This window comes from Diabrotica undecimpunctata, chromosome 6, assembly GCF_040954645.1.
Source record: "Diabrotica undecimpunctata isolate CICGRU chromosome 6, icDiaUnde3, whole genome shotgun sequence".
NCBI lineage: Eukaryota > Metazoa > Arthropoda > Insecta > Coleoptera > Chrysomelidae > Diabrotica > Diabrotica undecimpunctata.
The window spans coordinates 101,031,810-101,056,523 of record NC_092808.1 but is presented as its reverse complement, the minus strand read 5'-3'; the positions used below and the strand labels follow the sequence as shown (position 1 = coordinate 101,056,523).

Below are 24,714 nucleotides of genomic sequence, written 5' to 3'. Positions count from 1 at the left end.
TGAAATGATCGATTCATATATTTTCATTACTTGTAGATATATTTGACAGCTAAAATCTTTTGAACGATGTCGCACGTGATACCTATTTTCATTTGAGAAATTTTGGAGGATGATACACACACTTAATAATATAAAGTTCTGTATAAATAAATTGCCCGTAAATTTTCGAAATAAATGTATTTAAAAAATTTATCTCTTGCACAAAAAAATGATCCTGTTAATATTGTTCATTTAACGCCATAATGCATGCTTTTTTATTGTGTAAACATGATGAGTATAAGTTGTTTATTTGATTGCTTGTTTTGCGAACATATTCAGATTTATATTTAGTAATAAATGCAGGTCAGTGTTAAGGCTCGCCGCCAAAATTATTAATAGACATTTTTGTGGGTGTCATCACTAGATTACTATGGTTGGGGTTTATTCGGATCAAAGAATAAAAACAAAGTTGTGTTTAATAAACTATGAAATCTATTTTCAATAATATATGTACTGCTTTTAGGATCGTTTCCAAATAGCTTCGCCAAAAATTAAAACTTAACAGTGGTGAAATAATTTTATCTACACATGTACATATACATACATATATACATATATATATATATATATATATATATATATATATATATATATATATATATATATATGTATATATATATATATATATATATATATATATATATATATATATATATATATATCGGAAATCGTTCTCAAAATACAAACGTTAGTAAATTAACCAAATTTTGTTTTTTTTTTGTTACTTGGTGAAAAATTCTTCTAATAATTTAATTTTATCTGACTCATTTATATTGACAATTCAGACATACATTATACATTTTAAAGTAGACGACTTTAAAATTATATTGCCAATATTGTTGAGTTGCGTTCCTGGGACGACTTTACTTGTAAGATAGTTCATTCGATTAGATTACATTAAATCAAGTTTAACTTGAGAATATCCGTCAGAAAAAATCATAGCATGTAATTCGCCAATAAAAAGACAAACATATGCCATGATGACAGTAAAAATTTTCTGTTAGTGATTCCATAGTAAATTATGAGGGAAAAGCCAGGAAAAACACTTCATAATACTATCCCGACATGGTAAGTATTTGGTCGTGCATTTAGTTTATTTTCAGTAAACACAAAATTCTGATTTTATATGTTTGTTATTTAAAAAACATAAATTATGTATCCTCTATATGTTGCCGACTTACTAATACTGGTATTTTCTTTTTAATAACTTCCTCTTTTAATATGGGTAACCAGATCCTACTAAATTCTACTGAGGAATTTGCGACACAGTTGGCCTCATTTAGCATAATTAGAGCCGCTTCTTTGATTTTTCTCGTTTTACCATCCGTTTGTTCTAGGACTATATTTGAATCGTTTCATTGAACCATAGGTTCATTATCCCATGCTTGTTTACATATTTGAGATCTATCAAATTCTCTATTTTTAATATAAGATTGATGTTCACTTATTCTAACATTTAATGGCCTTGATGTTTCCCCTAGATAAAACTGATCGCATTCACAGGGTATTTTATAAATGCAATTATTTGTCCTTTCTTGTTCATTGTTAGGTTTGGTTTTAGACAAACTAGATCTCAATGTGTTTGTTGTTTTAAATAATGTTGAAATGTTGAATTTATTTCCTATCCTTTTAAGTTTTTCTGATACTCCTTTTATGTATGGTATTGTTATTTTCCTCGAATTATTCCTTGTGTATGCTGTTCCTTGTGTATACCTGTGTTTTTAGGTAACACACATATAACTTCTCTATGGATGTTTGGTTTTTCATATTGTTCTTTTTAGATGAACTGATGATGCTTTCTGAGCAGAAAGCGAAACGTCTTCAATAAATAGATGAAGTAGCCACCTTCTTTGTCTTTTATTTCTCCACTTTGACCGAAAAACCCACCACTCTTCGAGTGTTCCTTAGTTTATATTGGATTGACGGTCGTATTCCTTTTCTCGATATATATATATATATATATATATATATATATATATATATATATATATATATATATATTTATTTACGGTAACAATTGACTTCCCACATGTAAAGTTGTAGGTTCAATTGGCTTCCGCTGGTCAATTGGCATCCGGTATTCGGATGCCAATTGACCTCTTCAAAATAATATCAGAAACGCATAGTGGATGATATTATAAGGCTCTTTACGCGATATGAACCCGGAATCCAATTGGACCGTTTTTTGATTCGTAAATAAATCGTAGTTCGAGGCAAAAAATAAGCAGCGCCACCATCGATTTGTGTATATTGAGTTGAAGCGATATTCATGTCGTTACAGCTTAGCGGTTCAATTGGCATCTACAGGATGTGATACGATTTTGGAAGCCAGTTAGTCACTTAGATTGTCTTAGATTCCAGGTTTATAAAGGTTCGAGTAACATCTGGTCGATTCGCGTTTGAGTTTAATTCTTAGAATGGATATTTTTTGTTTAGTTTTTGGATTTACAATATATTATTGGTTTTGTCTTACTTTCTTGTTATCTGCAGTCTTTTATTCTTTTTGAAAGGTTTTATAACCTTATTTCTCAGCGCCATGTGTATAATTTTTTGAAGCACATTGCTAAAACGTTGTGTATTAAAAAGCATTTAATGTTAGGGGTTGTAAATGCATTAAAAATGTTGTGAATTTTGAAAATGTGGTTTGGCGCTGTGTTAATAAGATTCTTTCGTTAAGATGCTTAGTTTTTATCTATCTCTGGTTATGCTTTGTCTTTTTTTCTGTGAAAATATTAACTAATATTATAAATGTGAGTGTAAGGTGTTTGTCGGCTTGTTTTTTTTTCGAATTCCCTGTTTAACTTTTTAACCGATCATATTGATTATTTTTGCAATTTTGACAGAGACACAAATAAGCACAGATGATACATTTTATTAAAAAAAGTTGTATTTTCAAGGGATACTTCTCGGCAGAAGACGCCATCACAATCGAATCGAGGATAAAAGCTAGTATTTTATATGTAAATGAGAATGCAATCCACTCTCAACTGATCAACATTTAATATGTCATCACAGGTGTTCCGTGTGCAATGCTGCCAGGTCACCCATGTACAGCTTGGAACAACAAGAGCCATTTGCTGAGCGGTTTAGGTCACCGAAACCCAACCAATTATGATTGGATCAACAGAAACAACTACTCCGTGGGCTAATACCCCTACTGGCATTGAATTATACTATTGATCCAATGGTCGCAGAACAACACAACCCATCAAGTGTGAAATGCCAAACAGCTGTTTCGGTCCGCCAGACCTTATCAGTGACGCTTGGCTTCTCCATTGGAAAGTTGTCCGTTCTGCTTAAGGGGACAAGGTCCTCTGAATCTCAAATGTAAATGAGAATGCAATCCACTCTTAACTGATCAACATTTAATATATCATCACAGGTGTTCCGTGTGCAATGCTGCCAGGTCACCCATGTACAGCTTGGAACAACAAGAGCCATTTGCTGATCGGTTTAGGCCGCCGAAACCCAATTAATTATGTTTAGATCAACAGAAACAACTACTCCGAGGGCTAATACCCCTACCGGCATTGAATTATACTATTGATCCAATGGTCGCAGCACAACACAACCCATCAAGTGTGAAACGCCAAACAGTTGTTGCGGTCCGCCAGACCTCATCAGTGACGCTTGGCTTCTCCATTGGAAAGTTGTCCGTTCTGCTTAAGGGGACAAGGTCCTCTGCATCTCAAATGTAAATGAGAATGCAATCCATTCTTAACTGATCAACATTTAATATGTCATCACCGGTGTTTCGTGTGCAATGCTGCCAGGTCACCCATGTACAACTTGGAACAACAAGAGCCCTTTGCTGATTGATTTAGGTCACCGAAACCCAACCAATTATGTTTGGATCAACAAAAACCACTACTCCGAGGGGTAATACACCTACTGGCATTGAATTATACTATTGATCCAATGGTCGCAGATCAACACAACCCATCAAGTGTGAAACGCCAAACAGCAGTTTCGGTCCGCCAGACCTCATCAGTGACGCTTGGCTTCTCCATTGGAAAGTTGTCCGTTCTGCTTAAGGGGACAAGGTCCTCTGAATCTCAAATGTAAATGAGAATGCAATCCACTCTTAACTGATCACATAGGTGACCTAGCAGCATTGCACACGGAACACCTGTGATTACATATTAAATGTTGATCAGTTAAGAGTGGATTGCATTCTCATCTACATTTGAGATTCAGAGGACCTTGTACCCTTAAGCAGAACGAACAACTTTCCAATGGAGAAGCCAAGCGTCACTGATGAGGTCTGGCGGACCGAAACAGCTGTTTGGCGTTTCACACTTGATGGGTTGTGTTGTTCTGCGACTATAGGATCAATAGTATAATTCAATGCCGGTAGGGGTATTAGCCCTCGGAGTAGTTGTTTCTGTTGATCCAAACATAACTAGTATTTTATAGTATAGCAAAGTAATACATTTTCGGGTAGATCAGATATGTAGGATTTAGTGCTCGCTCTTCTACCTATATTTTATTAAAGTGTCTTATGAAATTTCAATTTCTGGATCATTTTTTGTCTTTAACTGGGATATTATTACTCTCCTGCCTTCTACTATTCTTTGCTTTTCTCACCACTGCTGCTGATATCTCTATATTTGTGTTTCGTTTATTTATTCGTTCATAGTTTGTTATTAATTTTGCCTCACACATATTTGCGTCTTAATAATTTTAATAATATAGAAATCTTATTACCTGAATAAAGGAATCATGTTTTGTTCAAATAAATTTAATAAATTAAAACCATTTCTACATACCATTTTGAAGATAATCATAACAACTTGAAAACACTACAACAAATAAAATGGAATAAGCAGTTGTTCCACATCTCTAACGTAAGGATATGAAGAAAAATTGATTCTTAATATCGTGTGTATTTTTCACCAGCGCGAATTAGTGCTTGAAATCTACGTGGCACGCTGCGTATAAGTCTGTCGATATCTTGTTGAGGTACCTATATTTTCCCATTCTTCGATTAGAGTTTCTTTTAGTTGTTGAAGGATTTGAGGTGGATGTGGGCGCCTCGGGACACATCTATCTAACATATCCCAAAGATGTTCAATTAGTATAAGCGAATAAATGCAATACACTCTTAACTGCTCAACACATCAAGGTGTTATAGCAGGTGTTCCGCGTGCAATGCTGCCATGTTCACTATTGGAGTCACTGGAGTAGTTGTTGCTATTGATCCAAAAAGTTAAGCTTTGCTTGGGTTTTCGGTAACCTTAACCGACAGCAAATGACTCTTGTTTTCCACGCTGTACATGTGAACATGGCAGCATTGCACGCGGAACACCTGCTATAACACCTTGATATGTTGAGCAGTTAAGAGTGTATTGCAATTTTTCGCTTATATTTTATAGTCAGAGGACACAGTCCCCAAAGCAGAACGGACAACTTTCCAATGGTGAACCCAAACGTCACTAATGATAGTCTGGGTGGACCGAAACAGCTGTCTAGTGTTTCACACTTGGTGAGTTGTGTTGTTCTGCAACCATTTGGATCAATAGTGTAATTCAACACCGGGAGAGGCATTAGCCATCGGAGTAGTTGTTGCTATTGATCCAAAAAGTTAAGCTATGTTCAATTAGATTTAGATCGCGACTCAGGGGTGGCCAATCCATGGTTTGAATCCCGTGCTGCTGAAGGAAGTTCTTGGGTTTGATTTCCTTTTACGACCCTGTCCAATGCGTCTTTTATATCGACCGGTTTCTACATATCGATTCCAAGCATGATGGATGACGGAAGAACTGACGATAAAATTCCTTGCCACCTGTCGAATACTGGTACCATTTTCATTAGTAACAACAAGAACGATTTCTTGCTTATTTGTATATCATTCTGTCATCTCTCATTTTGAAAAACTAGTGTGAAACTTAACAATTTATGATGAAATGTAAAATTTCTAGAATAAAACAACTGAAAACTTTTGTTTTCTGTACTTCCACAAAATTTATTTAGTAATTGTCACTACAGCTGTTTCGGCAACTTGCCTTTCTTAAGTGATGGTTAACCTACTGTGCGTTCAGGTTATATAGTTTCACTGAACAGGTTGAGGAGGGGGGGAGTTGTTAGTCTCAAGTTCGTCATTCAGAATTGGTGTCTTTTAATTTTCATAGATTCTAATAAAGATAGCTTAAGGCTTTTATTTTGGACGTGAAGAATTTAAAATTGGTCGTTAAAAGAATGATTATGATCTAGAAGGTGAAGTGCATATGTGGATTCTGTTTTCCTATTATTGAAAGCCCTTTTATGTTCTGTTATACGTTTGTTGAAGGCTCTACCGGTTTGACCGATGTAAGCTTTTGGACAGTCTCCACAGGTGAGTTTATAAACCCCAGTGTGTAAGTGCATGTTTTTCGTTTGGCTCTTGTTGTTCTTAATATATTTAAATGCTGGTGTTATTCTTTTCTTTTGATCTGTCTGGCTATTTTAGTTAATATATTACCTGTATATGACGTGATCGAGCAATATATTGTATTGGGCTTTTTCTCTTGTGGTGGGAAGATTGATTTAAGGGCTTTCTTGAGTAGTTTTTGTTGTAACATTTTGTTTATTATGTGTTCGTTGTATCCAATATTTATTGCTATAAGTTTAATGATATTCAATTCTACTTCGAAGTTATTATTTGACATTGGGATTTCTGTCAATCTGTGGAACATACTATAGTAGGCTGCTAATTTATGTTGTGCAGGATGGGATGAAGTGTATGGTTGTGTCAGTATGTATAGGTTCATGAAATACAGAGAACTCGTGTTTGTTTTCAATTGTTATAATTTTTAAGTCTAGAAAATTTCTTGACTGGTTTTGTTTTATTTCTCTTGTAAATTTAATATTACTATGGATTGAATTAACGTATGATAAGATTTGGCCAAATTCATGAAACATAAAATAATGCAATGTCAAAACATGTAGCATGTTATTACTTAATTATTCATACTTTATAGTACATTCTTAACTTTTGTTAAAGGTATTTCATACCGAAATTAAGAAGTATTCATGGTTTAGCCTATTTCTCCTTCGTGGCTATGAGTAATTGCATTAAATCAGAGTTGTGCAGCTGATTTGTAAAATGGGATTATTTCGTAAACTGTTAAGTTTTAAAGTTATTAACAATTATACCTTTTTTTACAACCTTACAACCACAGTTGTAAGAAGTCAGATACCAAAAAATAAAGGAGAAAGTTATGTGCACTTTGCGTTCGGCAATAATGTGCCTGTTGTCTTAAACATCTTCACTTGCAAAAATTTTCACAGTGAGTGTTATCAAATGGTCGTATACTCTTATAAGTACTTTTGTTTGCTTTCTAAGTATTTTTCATGGACTTTGAATTTGCTAAAATATTGGAAAGTGTCATCGAAAATGCAAATCGAAGAGAAATACGAACAAGAACGAGAAAATACAGCCCATATAGCCTATAATGCGACGTAACAGCCCAAGACATGAAGTTACAATCATTGTAACATATAATTTTAACATTTAATCCTACTATACCAGAATTTCTTTAGTAATACCAAATAATTCATTACAACAGAGCTCTTTTACTCAGGGAATAATCAGACTAGAAGTTGTTAAAAGACGATAAAACATTTTTAAATTACTGAGCTTAAAAAATGTAAAATAAAAGTATTTAGCAAATTAAATCAAATTTGAAGCTGTCATAATTTTAAAAGAAAAATATTCAATCTCGAAAAAAGCAATAACTACCTGCCTACAATTTATAGATAAAGAGTTATATACTCTAACAAGTTAAATTTTTAAACATCCGTTTCGACAACAAAATATTACAATGACTGAACAGATGAATTGACTCAGGTAGAATTCCACCGAAACCTTTAGGTATTATTGTCGACTTGAGTCATAAACCAATGGATGCTAAAGGTCCAAAGCCAATCGATGCCAAAGAAACCGCAACAGCGATTGATGCCAATTGGTACCGCAACAGAATTCGCTGTATATTGTGGCCCGTGAATATTCACGGATGCCAAATGGGAATACTTTTCGTCCAGAAGTCAATTGGTACTACAAAGAAATATATATATATATATATATATATATATATATATATATATATATATATATATATATATATATATATATATATTCAACAAAAATATTAAAATTAAAACAAAAGATGTTATAATTCCAGAAAAATAGGTCATTTGCAAAATAATTGTAGAAGCCGAACCCAGGTAAAAACAGAAGAACAAAACAATGTTGTTAGAAGGTCGCCCAGGTCAAGCCCGTCGGATAGTGCTACTAGAAATACTAGTAGATATAGGTCCCTAAAAAATTGAGTTTTCACAAGTAAGCACAAAAATGAAAAAGATACTCTGGAATTTAAAGTTGAACATTTAAAGGAGCAGCTAGCAATTAGTAAAACTAAAATAGAAAAATTAAGAGAACTACATTTATACTTTAAGTTAGTTAAACTATAAATTTCAAAATATTACTGTTATTCAAACTTTCGACTTGCTCTCTCTCTCTCTCTCTCTCTCTCTCTCTCTCTCTCTCTTTCTATATATATATATATATATATATATATATATATATATATAGATATATATATATATATATATATATATATATATATATATATATTAAACCTAGAGCTAAGATTAATACTATTATAAAAATTAATATTAAACTCACCAGTCTTCCGGGGTTGAACCGCGTCGATATCCATTGGGCCGAGCAGTAGTGAAGTGACTAGTGAGTGTAGTAGTGTCTGGGGACTCAGGAGACTGAGACCTCGGAAGCCCTGAAGAAGACATCAGAGAGGATGTCGAAAGCTCGGCCCAATGGATATCGACGCGGTTCAACCCGGAAGACTGGTGAGTTTAACATTAATTTTTATAATAGTATTAATCTTAGCTCTAGGTTTATATATATATATATATATATATATATATATATATATATATACCAAGTCGACAGTTTGAATAACAGTAATATTTTGAAATTTATAGTTTAATTAACTTCAAGTATAAATGTAGTTCTCTTAATTTTTCTATTTTATTTTTACTAATTGCTAGCTGCTCCTTTAAATGTTCAACTTTTGTTGGATGTAATGGATCATAATGTAAGTTGCTACCGGATCAGTATTCGTGGCAAAAAATGGTATTGGCCAATTTTTACGTGGATGCTTGATGTTGCATTACAGAATAGTTGGATATTGTATAATAAAACTGACAGAGAAAATGTATCCCAATTAGATTTTAGAAGAGAGATTGTAAGCACATATTTAGCGAAGTATAGTGTACTTAATAAAGGAAGTGGAAGACCGTCGGCTTCCTTGACAGCATCTGTCGACAGCCGAGTATCGGATGACATTCGTTTTGACACCATCAATCATTTGATACAGTATATTCCAGATGGGAAAAAGAGAAGACGTGCGTCTAAAACATGTAAATCTATCGTTAGAACAATGTGTTTAAAATGTGATATTGGACTATGTACTTCTTATTTTATACCGCTCTCGATAGTGTAAATTTTTATAATTAATCACACCGAATTACATTTTTTATGAATAAATATCTATTTTTGTTTTATTGCCTACTTTACTGTATCCCAAATGCTTTAATTTTTTGGTTTATTATTTTCAACAAAAACTAGGTAGTGTACGCGCCTAGCGTTGCTTTAAGGCAACATTTAATATCTCAGAAATGAAATATCTCAGAAAAAATATTTTATGAAGTTTTTTCTTATATAAACACAGTTCATTAATAATATGGCCAAAAATAATACAAAATCAATAATATATTAATCTCGGCGCTAATGGGTTAATCTAAATTTTAATTTTTTACAAATTTTTTTACAACTGTTTTAAAGTTTTTATAAAGATTAAAATTATATTAACTGCTGATGTTTTTCTAGCTAGTTTATAAGCTCTTTGATTACCGTGTATATACCGGTGGCCTGTAACCCACAATAGTGTGATATTCCGCCAATCTACTGATTCCTGTTTGTTTTGTTGCGGGCTGTACTTTTAGCACTCTTACTACAAATTCCTTAAAAATTAAAAAAATTAAATATATCTACTTAATTATTCTAGAACAAAAATGACAAAAACAATGATGCCAACATTAAAACCAAACAAAATAAATTTTTGTGTAGTCAACACAAAACGCCATGTGCTTTTATATCACATTTTTTATTTATTTCAAAAACCAAAAAAACAACAACGAGTAATTCACAAAAATAAATGACCTGGTATTAATTTTCTAAAAATAAACAAAACATTTTATGTGGGGATAATCGCAAGCTCTATTATTTTTTGAATGAAAACAACTGTTTGATTTTGAACTTGTCCAGTGTTACTGAAAGTTTTTCGAGAGTTACCTACGATTAGTTGTTAATGTTTGAATCATTGGTTTATTGAGTCTATTGACAAGCCTAAATTCACAGTTGGTATTTTGATCCGTAAGATTTAAAATCGGCGAAAAGATGAGAATTAGTAAGTTATTAATAAAAAATTTTAATTTATACAATTTATTTAAAATTTTATTCTTTTTTATTTTTACCTTAAATAATAATATTGCTTTTCTCATTTTATGAAAGTTTTTCATTACTATGTTTTAAGTTTTTTTTTAAATATTTCTCTGATTTTTCCTTTAAATTCCTGATTTCTTATTTAAAAGATCTGATTCTCTCTTTGATATTTATTAAATAATCCATTTTTTGCCTTTCATTCATACTATTTTAATTAATCAAATCAATTTTTCTGTTGTTGTGTTTATAACACTTGAGTTTTGTTTATTGAATGTGTTAAATTATGGAATAACTTAATTTTTGGGATTGTTAAAAACATAAGGGGTTCTATAGGTCCAAGTTTTTTTTGATATCATTTGGCATGTAATTTAAATGATAATTTTGTATATTGTTCTTTTTTTATTGACATAGACTATTGTAATTCAGACAGATTCAATAGATTCTTTAATCAGACAAATACACAATTTATTTCTTTCTTTTAACGATAGGAAATGATAATTAATATATTGGCGCAAGCTGTAGAGAAAAAAAAGATGCGTTTTTGAAACCAGCACAGCATTATGAAGGGAAATGCCTTAAGTAACCTGCAACTGTTTGCAACTCCAAACTCCTGGTTCTTCTTCTTCTTCTGGTTCCTATCCGTTTCGGATGTTGGAAATCATACTGGCAATCATTACTTTCCTCGCTACGGCTCGAAACAGCTCCGTTGAGGTTTTCTTAAACCATGTTCTTAAATTCCGCAGCCATGATATTCTCCTTCTACCGGGTCCTCGCTTACTCTTGACTTTACCTTGCAATATAGACTGCTGCAGGGAGTAACGGTGCTGATTTCTCATAACGTGTCCCAGATATTGCAATTTTATGCGTTTGATCGTAAACACAATCTCTGGTTCCTTCTTCATTTTTTCTAGAACTTCCTTGTTCGTGATCCTTGCTGTCCATGATATTCTCAGCATTCTTCTATAAAGCCACATCTCAAATGCTTCAAGTTTTTTAATAGTGGTGACTGTAAGCGTCCATGCCTCTGCCCCGTACAACAACACAGAGAAAACATAGCATCTCAAATGTCTCATTTTTGTATCTAGGGATATGTTGTGACTTTTGAAGATGGAGCACATTTTGTTAAAGACCGTTCTTGCCTTTCCTATGCGGCACTTTATTTCCTGTACATTGCTCCACTGTTCGTTTATAATAGTTCCCAGGTAGCAATACTGTTTTACTCGCTCTATCTGCGTCCCATTAATGTATAGATGAGCCCCATTTATATTCTCCTTGCTGATAATCATTTGTTTCGTTTTGTGGGTATTAATGTTTAGTCCATACTATTGACTGTACTCGTCTATTCTGTCCATTAGCCTCTGAAGTCCCTCTAAACTATCTGCTATCACCATGGTGTCGTCGGCATATCTAACATTGTTTACTCTTTCACCATTTAGAAGGATGCCTTCGTCTATTCCGTAAAGAGTCTCGTTAAAAATTTTCTCTGAGTACATATCAAATATCAACGGCGATAGGATACATCCCTGTCTAACTTCACGTAGTATTTTTATGTGATCTGTTTCTTCTCCGTTAATTTTCATGTATGCGGTCTGATTCCAGTATAGTTCTGAAATTATTCCGAGGTCTTTGTCATCCAGGTCTGCTTCTTTTAAAATGTTTATCATCTTTTGATGTTGAACTCTGTCAAATGCCTTTTCATAATCGATCAAGCACACGTATACGTCGCAGTTAACGTCCCTGCATCTTTGAATCAGTACCTGTACTCCGAAAAGTGCCTCTCTGGTACCCACTGCGTTAATGAAGCCGAACTGTCTGTGCGATATTTGTTCCTCGCACTTCTTATTCTTCCATGGATGACTCTAAGAAACAGTTTCAACATTTAACATTACCGATTCTTCTTCTTCTTCTTCTAATTGCGCTACAACCCTTTGTGAGTCTTGGTCTGCTTAACAATGTTCTTCTTAACGATTAAAAGTCCATAATTGTCAATTTTTCACACTTTTTATTTTTGAAATATTTTTGTAAACATTCTGTTTTTTATGCAAAAAGCGTTATATTATAACTCTTTTAATTACAAATCGAATGAAACTTCGTAAGATCCAATCGGTCCATTTCTTTTCGAGGCGTTTATTTTTTTATAAAAAGTCTTAAATGTTTATAAATTTTGTAGGAGCAGAACTTTTTTTTAAGATAGGGATTTAATTCTAAACAGATTTTTTTCTATGTCAATTATATTCTTATGTTCCAATAAAAATATTTGCCCAAACATTTGTTCCACCCATTATTTAGTGCTTTGAAATAGAGTCGCCTTTTGCGATATAAATTAATTAAGCTATAGAGATAAATTAAGATAAAAAAAGAGAGAAATTAATCCATATTTAACAGAGATATGATTAATTTTTCCGAGCGCCGGGGATTTTCCAAATTTTTTCTCGCCGGGCCGACAGAAAAAATGTTCCCGCATCACCAAGTCAATTCAGCTCCTTGAAAAAACAGTCAAATTTACTTATGGTTTTTATCTATAGAGGCTGTTTTTTAAATAAAAATTATATCGTTATAAAATATAGACTAGAAACAAATGGCGCCGATTTTAATCAATAATTGTTATAAACAAAGCAGCTGTAATTTTATAAACAAATTCGGCGAACTCCACTTTTACTGGCTGTAGAAAACTTTTTTTTCAATCTTTGCCTTGACTTCAGCTATAAGAATCAATTAGTTAAAATTGTGTATAATGTATAGTGAGCGCTGTAACTTAACGTAGCTGACAACGCAAAAGTTGTCGCAAAAGTTGCCCTTACTTCAAAGCAATAAATAAGGAGATAAAACATTTTTTAATCAAATATTTTTATTTATACATAAAAAATGTAATCTATCAAGAATAGAATCCATGTAGAATTAGATCTGTTTTACAAAAAAAGTTTTGGCCCTGCAAAATTTATACAATTTTAAGAATTTTCTAAACAATTAAACGTATCTCAAAAACTAATTGACCGATCAGATCTTTTTAACTTAGAAGAGCTAAAATGTATTGACTTTTGCATAAAAAATTAATTTTTACAAAAGTTATTTCAAAAACTAAAAATGAAGAAAAATTGACATTTTTGGACATTCAGTCATTAATTTTTCATAAACTATTGGGTTAAATCTAATGTAGCATAGCTCAAATTAAAGCTTTTTTGTGTACTTCTACAATATTTTACTCTAGAATGTTGATTTGATACAATAAAAATAAAAATAACAATAAGCTCGTTTCAAAAATTCTTCAGTAGAGAGTAAATTGCATTTTTTTATGCAATGGGCATATTATTCCGATGTTCCACTCGTTTTATAACTTACGTTGTTTTCATGTGTCGCTTATCAACTTGTACAAATTTAATACATAATCTAATTTGGCTATTTTCAATAATTCTTATAGTAAGTTGACTGTTTTTGAGAAAATATTTTTATAGCCTGCCGAACTTTATAAAAGCTTGGTATATTATTTTATGGATGTTTTTTTAATATTCTTCTATCTACTTTTTCGCGTTATTGTTTTGTCTACTTGTTCAAGTCTGTCAAAATGTCCCTCCCAGCGGTTTACTTTATTTTAATTATTTTTTAATAGAGTTAAGTATTTGACTTTAACGTGAGTGTTTTTGTTCTATACATTATTCTTGTGAGTTTTAATTTTTGTACCTCACTCTTCAGTATTCCCTGGAAGTTGGAGTTGTAATATCGTGTATCATCTGTTTCCATAGACTTTTCTCTTTGGTCATTTATATTACATCGTGCATAGATCTCCTGTATCTTCCTGGGATTTGGTCAATCCATCTTGTTGGGGATTTTTCTCGTGGTCTTTGACTTTCTACCTTCCCTTGAATCATGACTTCCTCCATATTGTCTATACCTGGCCTCATATTTTAATTGTTTCAGTTGGATTTTACCGAAGAATGGACTCTTACTGCTTTTTAGGTCCCTTAGAATATAATTATGTGTTCTATGATTGGTGCATGGAATTTGCAACATTCTTCTCCAACAAATCATTTCAGTAACGTGTATCTTTGTCTATTTTGATTGTCTTAGTATCTAGAGATTCGCGTCCATATTTCAGTATTGGAAATTTTATGCAATTTACCAATCTCATTTTTTGGGTTTCTGAAATATTGGGGTCTTTCCATATTTTGGTCAGCTTCTCCATTGCGACCTTGGCTAGATCACGGCTTCATTTAATCTCCTTATGGAGTATCCCTGTATTTGTGATCAATGATTCCAGATATAAGTAAGAGTTTACAACATCAAACCGGTCAATTTTGGTTATATGTTAATGTTTGTTGTATTGCTTATTTACTATGATTTTTATCTTTGATAAATTTAACTTTTATTTTTAACTAGCCGTATGAGATTAATCCGGTCTTCTTGGTTGTTGGCAAGGTGATTTGTAGCATCAACAAAGCGTAGATTATTTATTTTTCGGCCATTTAATGAGATACCTTTTTCTCAACTCAAACATATGTTCTCCATATATATTAAATAGTTGTGGAGATAGTATACATCCTTGCCTGGCACCTTGTTCTGGGTGGAAAAGCAATGAAACGCAATGAAGCGCAATGAAACGCAACCACACACTACCTGGAGTAGTGAAGGCAGTTAAATCGAATCGAATAGATTTTATTCGAAGAGAACCTATTCCATATATTATAGCTGTATAAAAGTCAAGACATATGAAAGTTTACTTTATGTAAATAGTTATAAGTAACAACTTGCTATTGCCTTTTATATCTAAATACAAAAAAATACGAAAATATGAAATAACAAAATGACATATTTTTCATCGTCCTTATAATAATTACGAAATTTCTTATAGTGAGCACTGCTCAATGCACTGCAACATCCAGATCATCTTTTAGTTTTGCATCGCTGTTTGTTTAAATTTTTTTTAACAGTTTTTTGTAAGAGTTTTTACGTCATTTCTCTATTGAATCCTGAATCACTGATTTATATGAGATCTTAAATCGATATTTATATTCCTTACTTTTGGTTATGAAAATGTTTAATGGTTTATATAAATTACGATATAATTAATAAACCTCAACGGAGTCCTTGTTAACCTACGCTAATTATTTTTTTATTATTTTTATTTTTATTTTAAAATGGTGACAGGGTGAGTCAATTGATATGTAGAAATAGTTTCAGTTAGTTTATAAATATCGCAGATTGTTTGTGTCAAACGAGTGATAATAAAATATCAAGATCACGCTGTTTTTATAAGATATATGTACCACAAGAACCCTAAAAATAATTTTGGAGACACGTGCGATTTCGAATACAAATTTTATATATAAAAAAATAAATGGCCATAGATTAGTATATTTTTATACCAACATTACGGTAATTGATAAATTAAATGTACCTATTTATTTACGTAGTCGATAAAATGCAGTTATTTTTAGTTTCATTTAGAATACCGCACATTATCGTCAAGTCAGTCAAGTAATATACACAGCATTTAAACAGCTAAAATATTAAAACCCGTATTTACCACTTTAACCGAAAATCAGTTTTTGTCTTTACATCTTTTTTACCTTTCAACTAAAAAGATTAAAGCAGATTTTTAACAATACTGATAATAAATAACTCCCACAGGGGATTTGGCAAAATTGAATGTACTTTTGATTCATTTCACAGATTAGATCTACTAACATTTTTAAGACATACCATATTATGGTAAATTGACCTAATAACGGCCCAGTTTAGGAATATTCGACTTAAGACGTAAATATTAAGGAAACGAAATAATCGAGAAAATGGATTTAAAGTATATTTGACAGCTTGAGGTTGTTTTATCAAAATAATTAATAAAAAAACGTGTTTTTTATTCGCCAAAAAAAATTAATTTCACTAAAATGCAAAAAACTTTTATTCCGGCCTATGTTGAAAAATTAGTGGTCATTCCGGCTTAATGGTGATTTAATTTCGGCTTGCATATCAAAAAATGTAAATATTTATTTTAATAGTTTCTAAGTAGGTGTAAAAATACAGAAGCATAAAAACATAATTTTTATATGGAAGAGAAATAGAAAAACTAAATAAAATCAAAAGATGTACAGCTGGTTCCTAAAAAAACTGATACAACTCTTAGTAATATTTATTTTGATCATTTTGAGCAGTGTATTTAATTGATCTGACATTATATTATATTTATTATGACAGACAAATAATAAAATAAACAAACAATTAACAAACAATTGATTGCATATGTTAATTAATAAACTGTAATAATTATGAAGATCTAAATTTTGATATTATTTTGAATTTCTGCATTTTATAAAGATTATATAAATGACAGTCTTAGTAAAATGGATGAAATCGACCCTCTGAAGAGTCGAGTGTAAAGTTAGAGTGCAGAACGGAGTTTCCAGAACGTTCCAATCTCAGATAGGACTTAGACAAGGAGACAGTTTATCATGCCTTCTATTCAATATTGCACTAGAGAAAGCGATAAGAGAATCTGGAATAACAACCAGAGGAACTATTATTAATCGCAGCGTACAATTACTAGCGTACGCCGATGACATCGACAATATTGCAAGAAAAAAGGCGGACGTGGTCGAATCATTCAAGGCGCTTGAAGCAGCAACAAAAACAATGGGACTAGAGGTTAACACTAGTAAGACGAAGTATATGAAAGTAACAAATTATATACAAGTAGCACAACCCGAAGATCTAACGATCGGAACATATACTTTCAAAGGAGTAAGAGAGTTTATATACCTAGGTTCATAACTTAATCAGAATAATGCAGTAACTGCAGAAATTAACAAACGGATATATCTGGCAAATAGAGCCTATTTTGGAATAAAAAAATTTTTAACAACAAGCCTAGTTACAAAAAGAACGAAACTAGTGATATACAGAACTCTTATCAAGCCCATCCTCATCTACGCGTCGGAAACATGGACGATGACAAAGAGCGACGAAGAACGTTTAAGATGCTTTGAACGTAAAATCCTCCGGCATAAAACCTGATATTATTAGGTACATCAAAATAAACCGGCTGCGGTGGTTAGGTCACATAGAGAGAATGAATGAGATGGAGCTGCCAAAACATATTTATAACCAAAGAATAGATGGAGTGAGAAGGAGAGGCAGACCGAGAGCACGATTTAAGGATCAGGTACGAAACTGAAAAGCCAAGGCGAAGAATAGGAGAGAATTGAGACTTATTCTTGAGCAGGCCAAGAGCCACCTTAACTCAACAATATATTAAAGCAAGAATTGTAACCAAACTAAAAGATAACTAAACACTATCAAAGGCAGCAAAATATTTTAACACAAGCAGAACCACAGTTTTTCTATTAATAAAAAATGGAGGGAACAAGAACTCTTGAAAGAAAGCGAAATAAAATTAATATTTTGTAATATCTCCATCAGCATTGATAACAGCTTGCAGTCTTCGGTCCATCTGCGTGAAAGGAACTATGAAATTCTCTTCTTTAAAGAGCTCTTTCCAAACCTGTTGTATACCGTGCCATAGCTCTTCAGCATTTTGAGGTATAAAATTACGCCGATACAACCGTTTTATAATAACCCCTCACACATTCTCGATTGGGTTTAAATCTGGACTGTATTCGATGTTGTTATTCTAGAGCCACTGGTTTATTATATTACTGTGAACAGGACAGTTGTATTGTTGGAGGATAAAATTATTTTCTGGATACAACTGTTCTACACTGGGAAACATGATGTTTTCTTGAATATTCAGATAAGTCTGCACAACAAACCTGCCATCAATACGCCTTACCATTCCCATTCCTCTAGATGAGATTCATCCCCATACATTGGAGCTAAGATGACTAGCTGCTCGATAACATATAGAGAATTAAATCTATTATTATCTGGTTTATATACCCTAATTTTGACTTTTTCAGAAGATTGAAAATTTTTCTCATCTGTAAATATTACTCTGTCCCAAAAATCTTGATTTTGTAGCTGATGGTTTAAAGAAAATAATAAAGTCTTGATTGCTTTAATGTGGTGTAAGAGCTTGTTTTATTGCTGCAGTTCGGTACCTAAGACGCGATGCTTTAATTCTGTGCCAAGTTGTTGGCTTTCTTCCTGGAAAATGTGACATAATTCTTGCAGTTTTCGCATCTTCAAAATTCTGGATTCTCTTCTAATCTCTACAAAACCGTAAGATCTTTATGAGCAGTAGATATTTTTGGCCTTCCAGAACCTTACTTTCTTTCGAGAGTTTCTTGTTCTCTCCATCTTTTTTTAATATTAAAAACTGTTGTTCTGCTTACGTTAAAATGGTTCTCTACGGCAGATAGTGACCAACCATCTTCTAATTTCGTTACATTCCTTGCCTTTAGTTCTTTGTTATTTGTTTTGTCTTATTTTTTACTATACCAAATGCTTAATGCCCAATGGGCAGATTGTTAAACAATAAACAAAAATGTCCTTTGTTAGCATGTGGAACCATTTTTTGATGTTGAACAGAATAAGTTATTTGACAAATTTTAAGATTTGGCAGTGACAGTGACAGTATGTAAATAATAAGTATTTATCCTTCAAAATACATTGCTCAATTTGTTACAAAATTACGCTTTAAGAGTCGTATCAGTTTTTTCGGGAACCAGCTGTACATACCTAATATATTTTGAGTAAAAAATAACAATAAAAAATACTTTCATAAGTTACTTAGCAACAGTGTTTTTTTTTATTTATTGCTTGAGAGCAAAGAGCTATGAAAGACCTACAAATTATTTATTTTATAAAATGACATGACACTAACTAAATTATATTAACAAAATTTTGTACCTTTTTGTCACTGAATGCCTAAATGAACTGTTTTCCGCTATATAGATTCTAATCACCACTCAATGTCTTTGTGCTTCGGTTATCCTTGTTTTTGTGAAATTACTTTTTCCAATTATCAGCTTCCACCAATTTAAAATATATTTCTTTTTAAGCATTTATAAACCACCAAGCAAACCAGCAAACAGCATTTATATTTATTCTTCTTTTCAATACATCAATATCCAATCACCAAATATATTATATAATTTTAATATTCAATTAATACTTCTTCCATTATCCAATCACCATTTATACATAACATAATTTTTAATGAACTTTGATCAGATAAAAGGCATATATCGAGCACAGTTTAATTAAATCTTGCCCAAGTACTTTCGATCCCTAGATCATCTTCAGGGGCATCTGAAATAAGCCAAGAAACGTTTTTTTATAACCAAAGAAATTGATTAACTTCGATAAAAACTCGAAGTTTTATGGTTGAAAAAAGGTTTTTTATATGATTAACGTTTATAGACTTACTTCGTCAATTGTGGCCTATCCGGCAAGAACAAGATGTCATAAACAAATAATTGTACATTACACTACACTACAAATAGACAAACAAACACTTTAAAATAATTTAAGGGAGGCTACATTGCTTGAAGAAGTCGGAGACAGAATGGCTCCTGATCTAACGGAAATGTTGGGGTGACATGTGACAAATGACAACTTGGATGAGCAGTCACAATCATAGATATGTGATCTGCACCTTTTACAATTCTATGAAACTAAGTATTGACCAAAAGTCCAACTGACACTACTATAGGAGGTCACTGATGAAATATAAAATTATATAGAATATTTTTAAGTAGATTGAATAATCCAGATCTCACACTCAAACATGTCTGTAATAATTAAGGTGTTAGTTTGAGAGCAACTGAAATAGACGAAAAGTAAGAATGCAAGAAGCGGACTAAACAATATGTTAAACAGTGGGTGGTTGACTACAATAAAATGGTCTACCAAGCACTATCTGTAATATAGAAAGGAAGAGATCTGACTATGTAATTAAAATACTAATAATTGAAAATCAAAATGGAAAGCAAAATATATAAATGGGGTGTAATCCAAGTAGTTCAGTTGAACCCACAGTCAACGGTATAACTATAAAATTACTATGGATGTGCTCAGTGCAGGAAGTCTAAACAGTCGAGCTGGGTCCCCCACGAGGTGAAGCTGTAATAAAGTTTTTAAAAATAGGTTTAAATTTAGTACAATTTAAATTAATTTGAGTATTAAGACAGTGAGAGTTTTCATTCGTTTCCCTTGTAATTTCCAAATCTTCCAATAAATCCAACTCCATATAGTTTTTCTTTCTACTAATGTCATGTAAGATAGATGAACCAGTGTTGATGTTAAAATTGTGTTTACTGGATAATAAGTGTTGACCAAAACTTGAAGAGTTTGGTCTTTTCAAATGTTCTGAAACTCTAGTGGATAACTTTCTAATGGTTCTACCTACATAAGAGGCATCACAATCATCACATTTTAATTTGTAAATACCACTTTTGTCAAGTGTGTTCATCCTATCTTTGGTGTTGATTAAGAAGGAACCTAAGGTGTTGTGTGACTTGAAGGAAATTTTGATGTTATCGATTGTAGAAGTAAAAAGTTTAGATATTTTATTGGAAATGCTGCTAATGTAGGTGAAGGAGAAATATCTGGTGTTATTTGAAGCAGTAGGTTGAAGAAAACATTGTGATGAATATGCAAGCTTTTCTGCAATTTTTAGTTTAGCTCTATTTAGAAGCTTATAGATAATGTTAGGATCATAACCATTATTGAAAGCAATTTGTTTAAGAGTGTTAAGTTCTGAATTAAAATTATCATTAGAAAGTGGAAATTTGAGTAACCTATGAATGTAACTGTTGAAAGCAGCCATTTTATGTTGGGTTGGATGATTAGATGTATCATGTATAACATGATCTGTTTGGGTAGGTTTTCTGTAAATATTGTACTCTAAAGAATCTTTATTACGGGAAATAGTCATATCCAAGAAGTTCAACTTTTTATCAGATTCTGGTTCCAGAGTAAAAGAGATGTTGGGATGGAGGTTATTAAGATCATCCAGAATCTGTAAAGCATCATCTTGGGTTCCCTGTATGAGAGCTATACAATCATCAACATACCTTGACCAAAAAACTATTTTGTTGTTGTTGTTAACAAACTTCTGTTCTAAGCTGTCTAAGAAAATGTCAGCCAGAAAAGGTGATAGTGGAGATCCCATTGCTAAACCTGTTGGTTGTTTGTATATTTTTTGATTGAATTGAAAGAAGTCCTGATCCAGACAGAATTTAAGTATAGTTAAGATAGCATCTTTGTCTTTTGCTGATATGTTGCAATTGTCTAGAAGATTGTGTACTAAAGGTAATGTTTCATCTCTTGGTACAGAAGTAAACAGATTGGAAACATCAAAAGAAACTAAATAAAAACCCTCTTCTATCCTAATGTTATTTAACCGTTCAATTAGATCTAAAGAATTTTTGATGGAGAACTTAGGTTTAAAATTAGTGATAGACTGAATTGTGTTGTAAATAAACTCTGATAAAATAGAAACTGGAGTATTACAAAAACTTACTACCGGCCTTATGGGACAATTGTGTTTATGGATTTTGGTAAATGGTAAGTTTTTGTAATACTCCAGTTTCTATTTTATCAGAGTTTATTTACAACACAATTCAGTCTATCACTAATTTTAAACCTAAGTTCTCCATCAAAAATTCTTTAGATCTAATTGAACGGTTAAATAACATTAGGATAGAAGAGGGTTTTTATTTAGTTTCTTTTGATGTTTCCAATCTGTTTACTTCTGTACCAAGAGATGAAACATTACCTTTAGTACACAATCTTCTAGACAATTGCAACATATCAGCAAAAGACAAAGATGCTATCTTAACTATACTTAAATTCTGTCTGGATCAGGACTTCTTTCAATTCAATCAAAAAATATACAAACAACCAACAGGTTTAGCAATGGGATCTCCACTATCACCTTTTCTGGCTGACATTTTCTTAGACAGCTTAGAACAGAAGTTTGTTAACAACAACAACAAAATAGTTTTTTGGTCAAGGTATGTTGATGATTGTATAGCTCTCATACAGGGAACCCAAGATGATGCTTTACAGATTCTGGATGATCTTAATAACCTCCATCCCAACATCTCTTTTACTCTGGAACCAGAATCTGATAAAAAGTTGAACTTCTTGGATATGACTATTTCCCGTAATAAAGATTCTTTAGAGTACAATATTTACAGAAAACCTACCCAAACAGATCATGTTATACATGATACATCTAATCATCCAACCCAACATAAAATGGCTGCTTTCAACAGTTACATTCATAGGTTACTCAAATTTCCACTTTCTAATGATAATTTTAATTCAGAACTTAACACTCTTAAACAAATTGCTTTCAATAATGGTTATGATCCTAACATTATCTATAAGCTTCTAAATAGAGCTAAACTAAAAATTGCAGAAAAGCTTGCATATTCATCACAATGTTTTCTTCAACCTACTGCTTCAAATAACACCAGATATTTCTCCTTCACCTACATTAGCAGCATTTCCAATAAAATATCTAAACTTTTTACTTCTACAATCGATAACATCAAAATTTCCTTCAAGTCACACAACACCTTAGGTTCCTTCTTAATCAACACCAAAGATAGGATGAACACACTTGACAAAAGTGGTATTTACAAATTAAAATGTGATGATTGTGATGCCTCTTATGTAGGTAGAACCATTAGAAAGTTATCCACTAGAGTTTCAGAACATTTGAAAAGACCAAACTCTTCAAGTTTTGGTCAACACTTATTATCCAGTAAACACAATTTTAACATCAACACTGGTTCATCTATCTTACATGACATTAGTAGAAAGAAAAACTATATGGAGTTGGATTTATTGGAAGATTTGGAAATTACAAGGGAAACGAATGAAAACTCTCACTGTCTTAATACTCAAATTAATTTAAATTGTACTAAATTTAAACCTATTTTTAAAAACTTTATTACAGCTTCACCTCGTGGGGGACCCAGCTCGACTGTTTAGACTTCCTGCACTGAGCACATCCATAGTAATTTTATAGTTATACCGTTGACTGTGGGTTCAACTGAACTACTTGGATTACACCCCATTTATATATTTTGCTTTCCATTTTGATTTTCAATTATTAGTATTTTAATTACATAGTCAGATCTCTTCCTTTCTATATTACAGATAGTGCTTGGTAGACCATTTTATTGTAGTCAACCACCCACTGTTTAACATATTGTTTAGTCCGCTTCTTGCATTCTTACTTTTCGTCTATTTCAGTTGCTCTCAAACTAACACCTTAATTATTACAGACATGTTTGAGTGTGAGATCTGGATTATTCAATCTACTTAAAAATATTCTATATAATTTTATATTTCATCAGTGACCTCCTATAGTAGTGTCAGTTGGACTTTTGGTCAATACTTAGTTTCATAGAATTGTAAAAGGTGCAGATCACATATCTATGATTGTGACTGCTCATCCAAGTTGTCATTTGTCACATGTCACCCCAACATTTCCGTTAGATCAGGAGCCATTCTGTCTCCGACTTCTTCAAGCAATGTAGCCTCCCTTAAATTATTTTAAAGTGTTTGTTTGTCTATTTGTAGTGTAGTGTAATGTACAATTATTTGTTTATGACATTTTGTTCTTGCCGGATAGGCCACAATTGACGAAGTAAGTCTATAAACGTTAATCATATAAAAAACCTTTTTTCAACCATAAAACTTCGAGTTTTTATCGAAGTTAATCAATTTCTTTGGTTATAAAAAAACGTTTCTTGGCTTATTTCAGATGCCCCTGAAGATGATCTAGGGATCGAAAGTACTTGGGCAAGATTTAATTAAACTGTGCTCGATATATGCCTTTTATCTGATCAAAGTTCATTTATTCGAGCATTCAACCTTATATTTATAATTTTTAATCTTCAATAATATTTTCTTTATACTGTTTCTTAATCTTCATTTAACTCACTATATTGAACAATTGGACCTTCTGACTATCTTGAACTTACTGAACTGTAACTGATTGACTGACTCTAACTAACTTTCATACTAAAACTGGCCATCTTGAATCCAAATCACTGAGTATTTATACCTTTTCAATCTTCCAGAACGATCTAGCAAGAAATCCTGTTCGATTTGTTCTATTCCCTACCTATATGAATGTTCTGGAAAAAGTATATCTTGGATCCATAGACATAATCATATTCGAGAACGTTTTACCGTAAACAAAGGTCAAATTCTGTATTCTGGAGAATTTTTTAATTTTCTATTGATAATTTTGT

The 24,714-nt window shown here is 32.1% G+C and overlaps 1 protein-coding gene across 2 annotated transcripts in view; it reads left to right on the top strand.

Moving 5' to 3' along the window:
- Nucleotides 1-24,714, top strand: part of LOC140443643 (aquaporin-like) — an 88,584-nt gene that overhangs the window by 31,436 nt on the left and 32,434 nt on the right. The window contains exon 1 of one of the 2 annotated variants that reach the window (XM_072535003.1): nucleotides 10,346-10,508. The exons of the other annotated variant lie outside the window; for it this stretch is intronic. Coding sequence (XP_072391104.1) covers nucleotides 10,499-10,508 — 10 coding nt within the window. The 5' untranslated portion in view covers nucleotides 10,346-10,498. Of the gene's footprint in view, nucleotides 1-10,345; nucleotides 10,509-24,714 lie in introns of those variants that run through there. 2 annotated transcript variants of the gene reach the window in all.